The sequence below is a fragment of the Micromonas pusilla genome (assembly GCF_000151265.4).
Source record: "Micromonas pusilla CCMP1545 genomic scaffold MICPUCscaffold_1, whole genome shotgun sequence".
Taxonomy (NCBI): Eukaryota; Viridiplantae; Chlorophyta; class Mamiellophyceae; order Mamiellales; family Mamiellaceae; genus Micromonas; species Micromonas pusilla.
This window is the reverse complement of record NW_003315882.1, coordinates 309,257-322,145: the sequence shown is the minus strand read 5'-3', so window position 1 is coordinate 322,145 and position 12,889 is coordinate 309,257. Positions and strand designations below refer to the sequence as shown.

Genomic DNA, 12,889 nt, shown 5'->3' with positions numbered 1-12,889 from the left:
GCGAACGTCGACGACGGCGGCGGGGCGACGAGAGTTTTTTTTTCATCTCCAGCGTTTGCCCCGATATTGACCCCTATTTCGTGACCAAAAGTCACGTTTTCAAAGGAAAAAAGCTCGCTCGACCCACGTTCTAATGCGATTTTCACCCCGGAATTGACCCGACCTGACCAGACGCCCGTTTCCTCGAGGGGGACGAATTCGAGTTCAACCCGTCACTCAACGTGGGGCGCGGCGGCAGGGCCCCCGCGGTGAGCGAGCGTCCACTCCCGCGTTGGGCGCGCGACCCGAGCCCCGTCCGCGGCGCGGGAGCGCCCCCCCCCGCGCGGCGTCCTCCCCGGCCCCCGGGAGCGGCGCCGTCCCCCGTCGCGTTCTAGATTAGTTTTTCGCATTCGCGCGCGCGACCCCCAGCGATGTCGTCGACGCGACGCCCCGCGCGCGCGTTCGACCGCGGCCGCGCCGGGAGCGCGTCGGTGTGGCACACGCCGTCGAACCTGAGCCGGTACGCGGACCGCGCGCGCGTTCCGATACGCGAGTGCCTCGCCGACGTCCTCGCCGAGAACCGCAGCGATCTCCCGGACGTCGACTTCGACGACTACGAAGCCGTGTACGACGCGCTGTTGCAGTCCGAGAAGATCGTCCGCGGCAGGACCTCGTTCGCGGTCGAGGTCGACGACGCGACGACGCTGCGGTACTCCACCGCGCGTCCGGACGCGCCCGAGGTGGCGTCGACGAGCGGCGGCGCGAGGGGCGACCGCGGCAAGCCGTTTGGGAATCCGTTGTTCCGAGCCGAGGGGGATCTCTTCGAGAACGTCGCGCCGGGCGGCGGCGGCGGCGGATGGCCCCCCCGCGCGGTTGCGGTCGCGGCGCGCGCGAGCCCGTGGTCGTCCTCGATCGAGATCGGCGGCGCGAGCGCGTCTCGCGGAGGAGCGCGAACGACGCTCTCGAGGCGCTCGAGACCGCCGCCGCGGGACGACGCGGAGGAGGATCTCGTTAGACAGATGCGCGCGGTGCTCACCGAGGCGAAAGCCGCGCTCGCGCTCGAACGCGGCGGGGATCGAATCGGCGGCGGCGGCGCGTACCCACACTCGGACGACGACGACTGGTCGCGCGGTCGACCCGCGCGATTGGGCCCGAGGTTCAACGCGGTCTCCAGGGACGCGAAGCGGAAGACGAAGCGTCGCGAGGCGAACGGTTGGAAGCTCGCGCGGCCGGCGTTCGTTCGATGGCGCGAGCTCGCGACGTCGGAGCACGACGCCGCCGACGCCGTCGCGCACGCGCGCGCGACGACGCGGAGGAAGGTCTTGGAAGGGTGGTCGGGCGTCGCGAAGGCGGCGTCGATGGAGATGCGTAAGCGCGCGCTCGTGGTGTTTACGAAAACGTCCATGGCGCGAGCGTTTCGGAGATGGGTCGAGCGCGTCGACGAGGTCGTCGAGATGCGCGACGTCCTCGAGCGCGCCGTGGGGTGGTTCACGAAACGCGAGCTCACCGCGGCGTTCAACCGCTGGCTCGAGTGGCGCGAGGAGATCGTGGAGATGCGCGAGATCGCGGACCGCGCGATGAAGTTCCTCGTGCATCGCGCGATCGTCTCCGCGTTTAACCGCTGGATCGAGTGGCACGAGGAGACGAGAGAGTTGCGCGAGATTGCGAATCGCGCGATGACGTTCTTCGTCAATCGCGCCGTCGTGGCCGCGTTCAACGCGTGGGCGGATAACGCGCGCGAGCTCAGAAACGCGCGCGTCGCGATCAAGTGGTGGGCCGAACGCGCGCTCGTGAAGAGCTGGCTGACGTGGATGGACCATCACATCGAGTACACGCGCGCGGCGTACGTGTTGAAAGCGCGCGTGTGGGGGGAATGGTGCGAACTCGCGGACGAGCGCCGCGAGCGGTTGAAAATCATGCGGCGCGTCGCGGATCGACTCAACGGCGGCAAAATCGCGGCCGCGTTCGGGACCTGGCGCGAGCGCGTCGACGACGCGCGCGCGGCGAAGCGCGCGCTGGTGCAGTGGCAGCGGTCGTCCATGCGCGCGGCGTTTTATCGATGGAAGGAGGACTTCATGCTCGAGGCGATTCGGAGGCGCGGCGTCTTGGAGAGGGCGGCGAGGAATTTCATGAAGGCGGAGTTGGCCGCGGCGTGGCGTCGGTGGCTCGAACACGTGGACGAGCGCGCGGCGGAGAAGGAGCGCCAGCTGGCACTCGTGTCGCGCGTCTTGGCGCGCGTGCGCACCGGGAAGATGGGCGCCGCGTTTGACACGTGGCAGCGATACGTCCTCCGCGTCGCCGCCGCGGAGAGAGCGCTGACGCGTTGGTTCGAGCGGAGCGCGCGAGGGGCGTTGTACACGTGGCGCGATCACGTCGCGCACAGACGCGCGATCGCGCGCGCGATTCGGCACTGGCGCGAGTGGACGCTCGCGACCGTGTACCGCGCGTGGCTAAAGTTCGCGATCGACGCGTACGCGATCCGCGCGGAGAACGAGCGCGTCGCCGCCGCCGCGGAAGAGGAAGCCGCGCGCGTCGCGGAGGAAGCCGCCGCCGCCGAGCTCGAGACGCGTCTCGAGCGCGAGCGTCTCGAGCGAGAGGCTTCGCGGGAGGCACTGCTGCGGCGCCTCGAAGACGAGAAGATCGCCGCGGAGTACGCGCGCGAGGAGGCGCGACGCGCGAGAGAGGAGGAGATTCGAAAGCGCGAAGACGACGCGCGTCTGCGCGCGATCGAACGCGCGGAGGCGGAGGCGCGACGCGAAGAAGCGCGGAAATCGCGCGAGGAGGCGCGCGCCGCAGACGCCGCGGCGAAGGAGAAGGCGAGGCTCGAGCGCGAGGCGACGCGAGCCGCCGAGCGCGCGGCGCGAGAAGAAGCGGAGGACGCGGCGAGATTGGCGCGCGCGCGCGAGCACCGAGCGTGGCGCCGCGGCGTCGACGCGTGCCGCGCGTGGCGCGAGCGCGCCGTCTTCGCCGCGCGCGAGCGCGTCGCCGTCGCCGCGGCCGCGTCGCTCGACGCGCGGCGCACGCGGAGGAAGTTCATCGACGCGTGGCTGCGCGTCACGCTCGCGGCGTACGTCGGGCGGGAGGGCGTCGCGCGGCGCGCGCTCGAGAGGTGGCGGCGATCCGTCGACGCGATTCTCGAGACGACGACGCTCCACGCGGTTGCGATCAAGCATCACCGCCGCGTCGCGCTTCGCGAGCGCTTCGACGCGTGGGCGCGCGCGTGGACCAACGCGGAGATCGATCGCGAGACGTGCGCGCTCGCGGCGGCGCACCTGCGCGAACGCCGGCTGAAGCGGGCGTTCTCGTCGTGGACGCATCGCTGGGCGCGAAAGGTGCTGCAGCGCGCGTTTATCGATCATCGCTATCGAAAGATCGCCGCCAAGGTGTGGAGCTCGTGGCAGTTCATCGCGATCGAGGCGAAAGTCGCGCGCGTGAGTGAGCTGCGCGCGGCGCGAGCGGAGGCCGCGACCGCGCCGAGGAGCGTGTACGACCCGTCGCCGAGGAAGAAGAAGAAGACGCTCGTCGGCGACGGGCCGTTCGGGTACCGCTCGCGGAAGCCCCTCTCCGACGGGGGGAAGCCGCCGGTGTTTCCGAACATCAATCCGGTGTGGAAGCCGCCGTACGTCAAGAAGCTGCCCCCGAACTCGCCGTAGTAGGTTTAGCACATGCGCGCGACTAGAATACGTATTAAGGAGGGAAGCGAGCTTTTAGCCTTGGCTAGTAGTCCTGCGCGCGTCGTCACGCCTCGTCCGCCGCCTTTTTTACCTTTCTCACGAAGACCCTGTGGACGGAGTCCACGCCCGGCAAAATCCCGGGCCCGGTCTCGACCTCCTTCTTCTCCCTCTCGTCTCCGGATATCCCCTCCTCGCCTCCACCGCCGCCTCGGACGTGCTCCGGCGTCGGCTCGAACCCCGCCTCGATCGCGAGCTCGCACCCTTTGCTCGCGAACCGCTCGCACGCTTTCAGATCGAACGACACCATGTACTTCGCGCCCTCGAGAATCAACACGCCGCCGTCCGCCTTGGTCGTCGCCGCGAGCGCGGGGGTAACCAACTGCGCGCGCCACGCGCCAACAACGATCGCGTCGAAGATCCCCTCGTGCTTCTTCTTCCCGAGGAAGCTCTTCTCGAAGTCGTCCGGCCCGACGAGGACGATCTTGACCTTGTCCCAGTTGCCGCGGAAGACGGCGCCGTCGTGGCCGTCCCAACTCGCGCCCTTCCCGACGGCGTCGTCGTCGTCCCCGGGGACGATCTGCGGGCTCGGCATCCACGCGTTGATCTCGTCCGCGTCGATGCTAGCAGCGTCGCCGTCATCGCCGTCATCGCCGTTATCGCCTCGCCGCATCTTCCACGGCCGCCCCGTTCTGAGGGCCATTCCATACAAAGCGATGTCGGGGTGGAGTTGAAAGGCGTCAGTTGGAGTTGAAAGGCGTCGAGGTCGGGGATTGAAAGCGAGGGGTGGGCGGAGAGAAACGCCGGCAAAAGTCCTTAAGGAACGACGTTCACCACGCGAACGCGGTCGTATGGGGACCAGTGTATAGAACGCACCTGAGCTCGAAGAGGTTCGCGGCGACGTTGTAGTCGGACACCTCCACCGCGTTCTTCACGTGTTGCCGGTTCGACACCTTGAACAGCCTCGCGTCCTCAGCCTCGACGCCGAAGCACGCGTACGGAGAGTTCAGAATGTCCCCCCAGTACCCGCGGCTCTCGATCGTCCTCCCCTTGTCCGTCATGTCGCGGTCTTTATACTCCTTCGTCGTCCCTCTCGCGTACGAGACGAGCGTGCGGTTCGGCGCCGGATACGTCGCCTCTCGAATCGGATAGCCGACGCCGTTGGTTCGCCACTGCGAAAAGTGTCGAAAGTGTATCCCAGTCGCGCCGCTCGGCTCGACGCGCATGTGGTAGTCCCAGTCGTGCATGTTGGTCCTGTGATCGTACCGGTTGCCGTAGTACTTTCGACAGCGGCGTTCGAACGCGAGCTCCATGTCGAACGGGACCTTACGCGACCACTGGCGGAAGCACTCCATCAGCGCGTCTTTTTCTTTGTACTTGAGCAGGGAGAAGTCGAACGCGCGCGCGATGACGTCGTCCTTCACGCGGTCGACGTCCCCGGCGAAGATGTCGCCCACGACGGTGGAGAGCCTCGACGCGTGCCGCTCGATGAGCTCCGCGGTGCTGTCGCGCACGGAGCAGTTGTACCAGATCTCTAAGATTCGCTCCGTGCGATCCGTCGGCGGAAGGTCGTCGCTCGCGAGGACGCTGACGAGGAGAACCTGACGCGCGAGCTCGACGACGTGCGCTTCGTGCACGTAAAACACGAGCGCTTTGTCCTTGTCCGCGCCACGCCGCGAGCGCGCGAGCGTCGTGAACACGTGCCGCGGATCGGACGTCCCGAGAAGGAGCGTCGTCAGCGGATCCCTCTCGCCGTCGTCATCGCCCGTCGTCGTCTTCGCGCTCGGCGTCTCGTCGCTCGTGGACGCCTCTGGGGACGCGCTCGCGCGCGCGGCGGAGACGGCCGCCTTGAGATCGAGCGCGGGGCTCGCGCCCCAGAAGTTGAAGCAGTGGTGCGGGTCCAGCGACATCGCGCCGTGATGATGTGAACGTCAGCGTCAGCTGGTTTTGAAGGAAGACTCGGTGAGAGTTGACCGAAATTTTTCGTCGTCGTCGGTCTCGCCGTCGTCGCAATCAGATACTGTATGCTCTAAGTGCCATCCATTACATGTGATGAAAGAATCGCCAACCAACTCGGGGTCCGACCTCCGAACCCCCTACCCAATCCACCGCGCCAACGACGAACCCCCTCTCCGCCTCTCTCTAGCTTCGCTTTACTTCTTCGCCGGCTTGAAGTCGGGCGCCGCGAGCGCCTGATCGAACGAGTTGACGATCTCCGAGTCGCACATCTCCGCGATGGGCCGCACGGGCAACACGCAAAACGGCTCCTCGATCTCGATCCCGATCTCGTCCACGCCGAGCATGAGATACGCGATCAAAAAAACGCTCGGGATCATCGACATTCCCATCAGCGACCACAGCGCCAGCGGGAGCGTGAGCAGCCATATCGTCAGCGACCGAGACGTGTGCCGCGTGTACGCGATGGGAATCGGCGTGTACAAAATCTTCTCCGCGTTGGCCAGGCAATCGCTGAGCTCTTTGCATATGATCTCGCACTGCTGATGCATCTGCGTGGACATCCCGATCGTCAGCGCGCGCTGCAATATCGTGCTCATGTCCAGCAACACCTGGCGCGCGACGTTTTCGTGCGACCGCTCGAGGAGCCGCCTCGCGTCGCGTTCTCCGAGCGCGCGCGTCAGCAACGGCAGCGGCTCCGACTTGAACGCGGTCGGATCCTTCTTCGACTTGCGCGTCCGTCCCTTGCGCACGTGCGCCTCGAACGCGTACGGGAACGCCCTGAGCTGGTTCAAGATCTCGAACCGGCACCCGCCCTCGTTCGGGATGTACATGCACATCCGCGTCAGGTCCCGCGTGCACTTGGAGATCTTTCCGAGGATGGACCGCGCGTCGATGACGCGTCGGTTCGCGTTGTTCGTCCTGAACACCAGCGACAGCGACAGCACGGACCCGGACAGCTGGTGCACGATCGGCGGGATCGTGAGCGTCGGCAGGGAGAACTTCGGGACGAGGACGAGGTTGTACGCGCACAGCGCCGCGGCGGAGAGCGTGATCCAGATCACCGTCTCTAAGATTCGAAGAAAAATCGTCGACTTGCACGTGCTGAAGAGATGCCGCCAGTACCTCCCCACGCCTCGGTGGCGCTCCCACTCGTCCTGCGTGAAGAACCTCGAGATCGTGGACCCCTCCGAGACGAGGAGCTGGTTCAGCCCCGGGTCGATGCGCGCCACCTCGTCGTTCATTCGCGCCTTCGGCATGCACTGCAACCCGAGGCCGGACGCTTGCTGCTTCACGAAGTCGTCCGTGGTCATGAACGCGCACACGTCCGCGTCGTCGTCGTCGTCGTCGTCGTCGTCGTCGTCGTCGAACTCGAACTCGTCGTACGACGGCGTGCGCGCCATCGGGAGCTCGTTCACGGGGGGGGAGCCGCCGCCGCCGCCGTCGGCGTCGGCGTCGCGCGCGATGACGGCGTCGCCTCGGCGGCGAGGACGAAGCGCGTCGAGGGTCCGAAGCGTCGGTGGAATGATGTGCACTTTTTTTCGCGAAAAGCCGCCGCCTCCGCGGGTCGCCGTCGCGACCGTCGCCGGGGCGCGATCGCGTCGCCGCGCGGGGATCCGCGCGCGCGCGCGGCCTCCCGCGGGAAGACGCGCGGTGACCGCGGACATGGTGCGCGTGCCGCGAGGGCGTGCGCGCGTCTCTCCTTCTGCGAGCGGAGATGGATAGACGCGTCGTTTTGTCGGGCGGACATGGACACGACGTTTCGTCAACGGGCGCGGCCGCGCGTCCGACCGCGACCACGACGGCTGGCGCCATTCGTCGCGCGCGCGGGGCGCTCGAGCGGCACGACCACGAGAGAAGCGCGCGCGTTTTCCGACGCGCGATGACGTCGACGCGGACGCGCTAGCCAGAGAGGAAGAGCCGCGGTCCTCGAATCGCCCCTCGACCCGACGGCGGCGCGCGGTGGAGGAGCGGCGTCCGTCGTTTACAGCAGAGAGACGCGCCCTCCTCTCTCGTCGATCGTCAGATTCGAATCGAAAAGCGCGTGCCGACCCGATGCCCCCGCCGCGAGGGAACTCCCGCGTCGCGCGGTCCGCGTTCGCGAGGCTCCGCGCGCGCGAGCTCGAACGCGCGAATCCCGGGGACAAAATCTTCTCCGCGATCCCCGGTCGGCTCGCGACGCCCGTGGAGTCGCTCCTGGACGGCACGTCGTCGCTTCTGCGCTGCGTCGTCCTCGGCTTCACCGCGGACGGCGACCACCTCCTGTCGTACGCCTCCTCCGACGGCGAGCACTCGCTTCAAGTCTGGGGGTTTCGACTCGGCGAGCCCGCGACGTTGATCGCGACGACGCCGCTGTTTCAGACCGCGGAGTCGCCGGGGAGCGACCGCCTCGGCCGCGGCGACGACGGGGAGAGCGCGCTGCTCGGCGACGTCGGCTTCGAAGACTCCACGTCGTCGCTTCGAATCACCGCGTGCGAATCCCCGGACGCGAGCGTGCTCGTGATACACGGCGAACCCACCGCGGAGAGGGAGTTCGGGAGCAGCGAAGCGCCGATGGCGCGGCGGTGTTTCATCACCGCGATGCCGTCGCCGTGCGCGCGGGGGCGCGCGGCGGCGGCGGCGGCGTGGGGGGGGAGGCGTCGGGGGGATGGCGACGGGGATCGGGATTCTGATTCGGACGCGTCTTCGCGGAGGACGTCGTGGGCGACGGCGGCGACGCACGCGAGTTATCTGAGCACGTCCGCGGCGCCGTTCGCGCCCGCCGTCGCGGGGGTGATAGCCGCGGAGGAGATCATCGAGGAGGGCGACAGCGACTACGAGGAGGAGGAGGAGGAGGGCGGCGGCGAAAGTCCTCAAGGAACGGCGTTCACATCGCGAACGGGCTCGTATGGGAACCAGTCTGCTTCGCTCACCTCTGACGCGATGGACGCGACGGACGCGGGCGGGTTGGGGTCCGGAGGGTCGGGCGCGTCCGGGGACGAGAACGTCGACGCGAACCGCCGCGGGCGCGGCGGTTTCGCGAGCCCGGACCCCGACGCGTTCAAGCCGCCGGTCGCGCGGTACGCGCGACGGTTCGGGAAACGAACCGGCGTGTCCGCGGCCGCATCCCCGCCGCCCGCGGTCGGACGACGGACGCGGCGGCGACGCGCGTGGTACGTCGTCGTCAACGCCGGCGACTCCCTCCTCGGCGTGCGGTTGGTCCCTCGGACGGTCGCGGCGGACGCGCGGCGCGAGGAGTTCCTGTCGTTCTCTCCGGGTCCGATCGCGCCGGTGCGATGGACCGACGCGAACGCGAACGCGGCGGCGGCGGCGGTCGATCGCCGCCGCGTCGTGGACATGCGCGCGTGGACGGCGCTCGAGTCCGACGCGGTGCTCTCCAAAGCGCTCGCGGCGACGCTGCGCCTGGGGTACTCGATCGTGGACTACGAGCTGCACGTGCTCTCCGTGGCGCACGCCGCGGACGTCGACGCCGCGCCGTCCGTCGTCGCCGTCGTCGTCAGCGTGCTGCAAGCGCGAGGCGAACGGCGTCAGATGGAGCAGCGCGCGTTCGCGGCCGCGGCGTGCGCGCCGTCGACGCCGTGGCGCATCGTCGCGTCCGTTGTGGAGTGCCCGCTCGCGGCGTTCCCGCCGCCGCCGCCGCGACTGCTGTACAGCGTCGAGGTGGATCAGTCCGGCGCCGGCGCGAGCGCGCGCGCGAAGAGCGCGCATCACGGGTCCGCGGGCGTCGCCGCGAGCGCGAGAGCGATCGCGATCGCGCGCGCGCGGCTCACGGCGTTTCGTCGCGCCGCTCACGTCCCGACGCGCCGCGCGATGCGGTGCGCGTCCGTGTCGTCGAACGCGAACGTCGCGAACGGCGGCGCGAGCGTCCCGGTGATTCTGCATCCGACGATGCCGCTGTGCGTGTTGGGGTACGGCAGAAGCGCGCGGGCGCGGGGGAGAGGGGACGACGACGACGATTGATTGACGACGATTGACGAGATGACGACCGCGTAGGCGATATGTAGACGATTATGTGAATTAGGAATCGACGATAGCGACGAAGACTCCGCAGATCTAGCTATACGTATAGATGAGACGCCCTCACCCCGATCAGTCAGTCGCTCCTCGCTCCTGGTTTGCCCCAGATTCGAATCGTGCCCTCGCGCCCGCCCCCCTCGCCCGCCTTGTCGTCCCCCGCGTACGCCAGCAACAGCTCCGTCGGCGACCACGCGACCGCGTTCGACGCCGCCCTCGTCGTGATCTTATGCGCGCACTCCCCCGTCGCGACGTCCGCGATGTCGATGAACAGATCCTCCGACGCGCTCGCGAGGTACGTCCCGTCCGCTGAAAACGACAGCGTCCGCACCGGCCACTCCAACCGCGGCACCGTCCGCACGCACGCGCTCTCCCTCGCGTCCCAGATGGACACGAGCGCGTCCGCGCTCCCGACCGCGAAGTGCGCGCCCGTGGGGTCGAACGCGATGCAGTAACACCCCGCGGTGTGCGCGTGTATCGTGTGCGCCGCGGTCATGGAGGGAAACTCTAGAACCTCCACCGTGCCCAGCCCCGTCGTGAGGTAAAACCGCGCGCCCGCGTTGTCCCAGTCGATCTCGTTCACCTCGAACGGGAACTTGGTCGTCTTGATGATCTTGTGCTTCCGCGCGTCGACGAAGGAGACGACGTCGTCGCGGTCGCCGACCGCGATCGTGCCGCCGTCGGGCGACCACGCGACGTTGATGTTTTCCCCCGACGTGTCCACCTTCGCGACGCACCTCGACCCGCCCGCGGCGCGCGCGTCCCATATCCGCAGCGTCTTGTCCGCGCTCACGCTCGCGAGGACGTCCGACTGCGACGGGTCCCACGTGAGCTGGTCCACGCTGTCGCTGTGGCCCTTCAGCTCGATCTCCTTGCCGCTCTGCACGCCGTGCTCGACGTCCCACACGCGCGCGGACTGATCGACCGAGCCGGACGCGAGCTTCCGACCCGCGCGGTTCCACGCCACGGAGTGGACCTTCTTCTTGTGGCCGACGATCTCGCGCGAGATCGCGCCCGCGGTGTCGAACGCGGCCACCATCGCGCGACCGCCGGCGTGCGTTCGCGCGTTCGACGTGTGAGTCGTCCCGCGAGGCCTCGGCGCCGGCTGGCGCGCGGAAAACCAGCAGAGAGCGCCGATTGTTGAAAGCGAGAAAACGCATCTGAAAGCCGATTGTTGAAAGCGAGAAAACGCATCTGAAAGCGGTCATCACACCGATGAACGTTCGCGCGCGCGGTCGAGCCCGATCCACTTTTTCCACTCTTTTTCCTCGTTCGTTACGGATAGGGTGAGTCAGACCTGAGAGACTCCCGCGCGCTTCACGCCGCACGCACCCCGGTCAACATGAGCAAAGAGGTGCGTCGACACGTCCGCACGCGCGCGTCGCATCGTCCCTCGCGCGCCGTCGCGACGCGCCTTCACCCCGCCGCCGCGCCGCGCGCCGCCGCCGCGCCGCGCGCGAAACCACAAAAACACATCTCAGCCGTCGATCGACCTTCCTCCGCGTTCGACCGCCTCGCCTCCCGTCTCGTGTCGTCTCCATCGCTCGAACCGCGCCCATCCATCGCGACTGACGCGTCCGTCCTCCTCTCTTCGCCGCCTCCGCGCGCGCCCTCCGCAGGTCGAATCCGAGTTCGATGAGGGCCACGTCCTGTTCAACCCGCGCCCGATGTACGCGGACGCGCTGTACAAGTTCAAGAGCAAGGTGATCTGCACGCTCGGGCCGGTGTCCAGGGAAGTCCCGGTCCTGGAGAAGATGCTGCGCGCGGGGATGAAAGTCGCGCGGTTCAACTTCTCGCACGGCGAACACTCGTACCACCAGCACACGCTGGATAACCTGCGGATCGCGAGCGCGAACACGGGCATCCTGTGCGGCGTCCTCCTCGACACCAAGGGCCCGGAGATTCGCACCGGGTTCCTCGCCAACGGAGACGCCGTGCATCTCACCGCCGGGAGCGAGGTCACGCTCACGACGGACTACGAGCACAAGGGCGACGAGACGTGCATCGCGGTGTCGTACAAGAACCTCGCGAAGGACGTCCGCCCGGGGTCGAAGATTCTCGCCGCCGACGGAAGCATCACGTTCACCGTCTTACAGTGCGACGTGACCGGCGGCAAGGTCACCGCGCGCGTGGAGAACAACGCGAAGCTCGGGGAGAGGAAGAACATGAACGTCGTGGACCTGCCCACGATCACGGAGAAGGATACGAACGACCTCTTGGAATGGGGCGTGAAGAACAAGGTGGACTTCATCGCCGCGAGTTTCGTGAGGAAAGGGAGCGACCTCGATCACATTCGCGAGGTCTTGGGCCCCGCGGCGGCGACGATCTCGATCATAAGCAAAGTCGAGAATCAAGAGGGCTTGGACAACTTCAAGGACATCGTGGACAAGTCCGACGGCGTCATGGTCGCGCGCGGGGACCTCGGGATGGAGATCCCGATGCACCAGATTTTCCTCGCGCAAAAGCGCATGATCAAGCGATGCAACGAGCAAGGCAAGCCGGTCGTGACCGCGACGCAGATGCTCGAGTCCATGACCGGCGCGCCGAGGCCGACGCGAGCGGAGGCGACGGACGTCGCGAACGCCATCTTGGACGGCACCGACTGCGTCATGCTCAGCGGCGAGACCGCCGCGGGCGGGTATCCGGTGGAAGCCGTGAGCGTCATGGCGCAAATCTGCGCGGAGTCCGAGGCGCACATCGACTCGGAAGCGCAGTTTCGCCGCATCCTCGATCGCCAGAAGGTCCCGATGGACTCGATCAAGGAGTCGCTCGCGTCTACCGCGGTCCGGTGCGCGCACAAGGTCGGCGCGCGGTTGATCATATCCCTCGCGCGGACCGGAAAGCTCGCGCAGTACATCGCGAAGTATCGCTCGCCCGTGCCGATTTTGATGTTGATTCTCGACGAGGAAGGCGTGGAGGCGGCGGAGAGCGTCGCGCGTCGGAGCCTCGTGTACCGCGGGATCGTCCCCGTCGTCGTGAAGACTGCGGACCATCCGCCGGGGAACTACCGCGAGCAGATGCTCGAGGCGTTGAATCACGCGAAAGCGATGGGGCTCGTGAAGACGGGGGATCAAGTCGTCGGGTTGCACGCTCTCGGGAAAGATTCGGTGATGAAGGTGCTCGAGGTGCACTAAATAAACGGTCTTCGTGGGAGCGTTATTATCTCCCCCGCCGTGTAAAAGCCACCACGTGGTTCATTGGTTCGTTGATTCGTTGATCTGATAATATGTACACATTCATTCTTTGAACGATTCGCCGTCGTCTATGAT

At 67.4% G+C, this 12,889-nt stretch overlaps 6 protein-coding genes across 6 annotated transcripts; 3 read left to right on the top strand and 3 right to left on the bottom strand.

Moving 5' to 3' along the window:
* Positions 1–410: 410 nt before the first annotated feature.
* Positions 411–3,632, top strand: SFI1 (spindle assembly associated Sfi1; the record flags this gene model as incomplete). The annotated part of the gene is made up of 1 exon (XM_003055328.1): positions 411–3,632. The coding sequence occupies one exon, from the start codon at positions 411–413 to the stop codon at positions 3,630–3,632; it is 3,222 nt and encodes a 1,073-aa protein (XP_003055374.1).
* Positions 3,633–3,717: 85 nt separating this feature from the next.
* Positions 3,718–5,560, bottom strand: CS051 (uncharacterized protein; the record flags this gene model as incomplete). Its single annotated transcript, XM_003054783.1, has 2 exons — positions 3,718–4,342; positions 4,527–5,560. The coding sequence occupies 2 exons, from the start codon at positions 5,558–5,560 to the stop codon at positions 3,718–3,720; spliced, it is 1,659 nt and encodes a 552-aa protein (XP_003054829.1).
* Positions 5,561–5,803: 243 nt separating this feature from the next.
* YUH87 (uncharacterized protein) lies at positions 5,804–7,273 on the bottom strand (the record flags this gene model as incomplete). Its single annotated transcript, XM_003054782.1, has 2 exons — positions 5,804–6,901; positions 7,007–7,273. 2 exons carry the CDS (start codon positions 7,271–7,273, stop codon positions 5,804–5,806), a joined length of 1,365 nt encoding a protein of 454 aa, XP_003054828.1.
* Positions 7,274–7,661: 388 nt separating this feature from the next.
* MICPUCDRAFT_49924 (uncharacterized protein) lies at positions 7,662–9,566 on the top strand (the record flags this gene model as incomplete). The annotated part of the gene is made up of 1 exon (XM_003055327.1): positions 7,662–9,566. One exon carries the CDS (start codon positions 7,662–7,664, stop codon positions 9,564–9,566), a length of 1,905 nt encoding a protein of 634 aa, XP_003055373.1.
* Positions 9,567–9,699: 133 nt separating this feature from the next.
* On the bottom strand, positions 9,700–10,659 carry MICPUCDRAFT_43771 (uncharacterized protein; the record flags this gene model as incomplete). Its single annotated transcript, XM_003054781.1, has 1 exon — positions 9,700–10,659. The coding sequence occupies one exon, from the start codon at positions 10,657–10,659 to the stop codon at positions 9,700–9,702; it is 960 nt and encodes a 319-aa protein (XP_003054827.1).
* Positions 10,660–11,287: 628 nt separating this feature from the next.
* Positions 11,288–12,859, top strand: MICPUCDRAFT_49922 (uncharacterized protein; the record flags this gene model as incomplete). The annotated part of the gene is made up of 1 exon (XM_003055326.1): positions 11,288–12,859. The coding sequence occupies one exon, from the start codon at positions 11,288–11,290 to the stop codon at positions 12,752–12,754; it is 1,467 nt and encodes a 488-aa protein (XP_003055372.1). The 3' UTR covers positions 12,755–12,859.
* Positions 12,860–12,889: the final 30 nt, after the last annotated feature.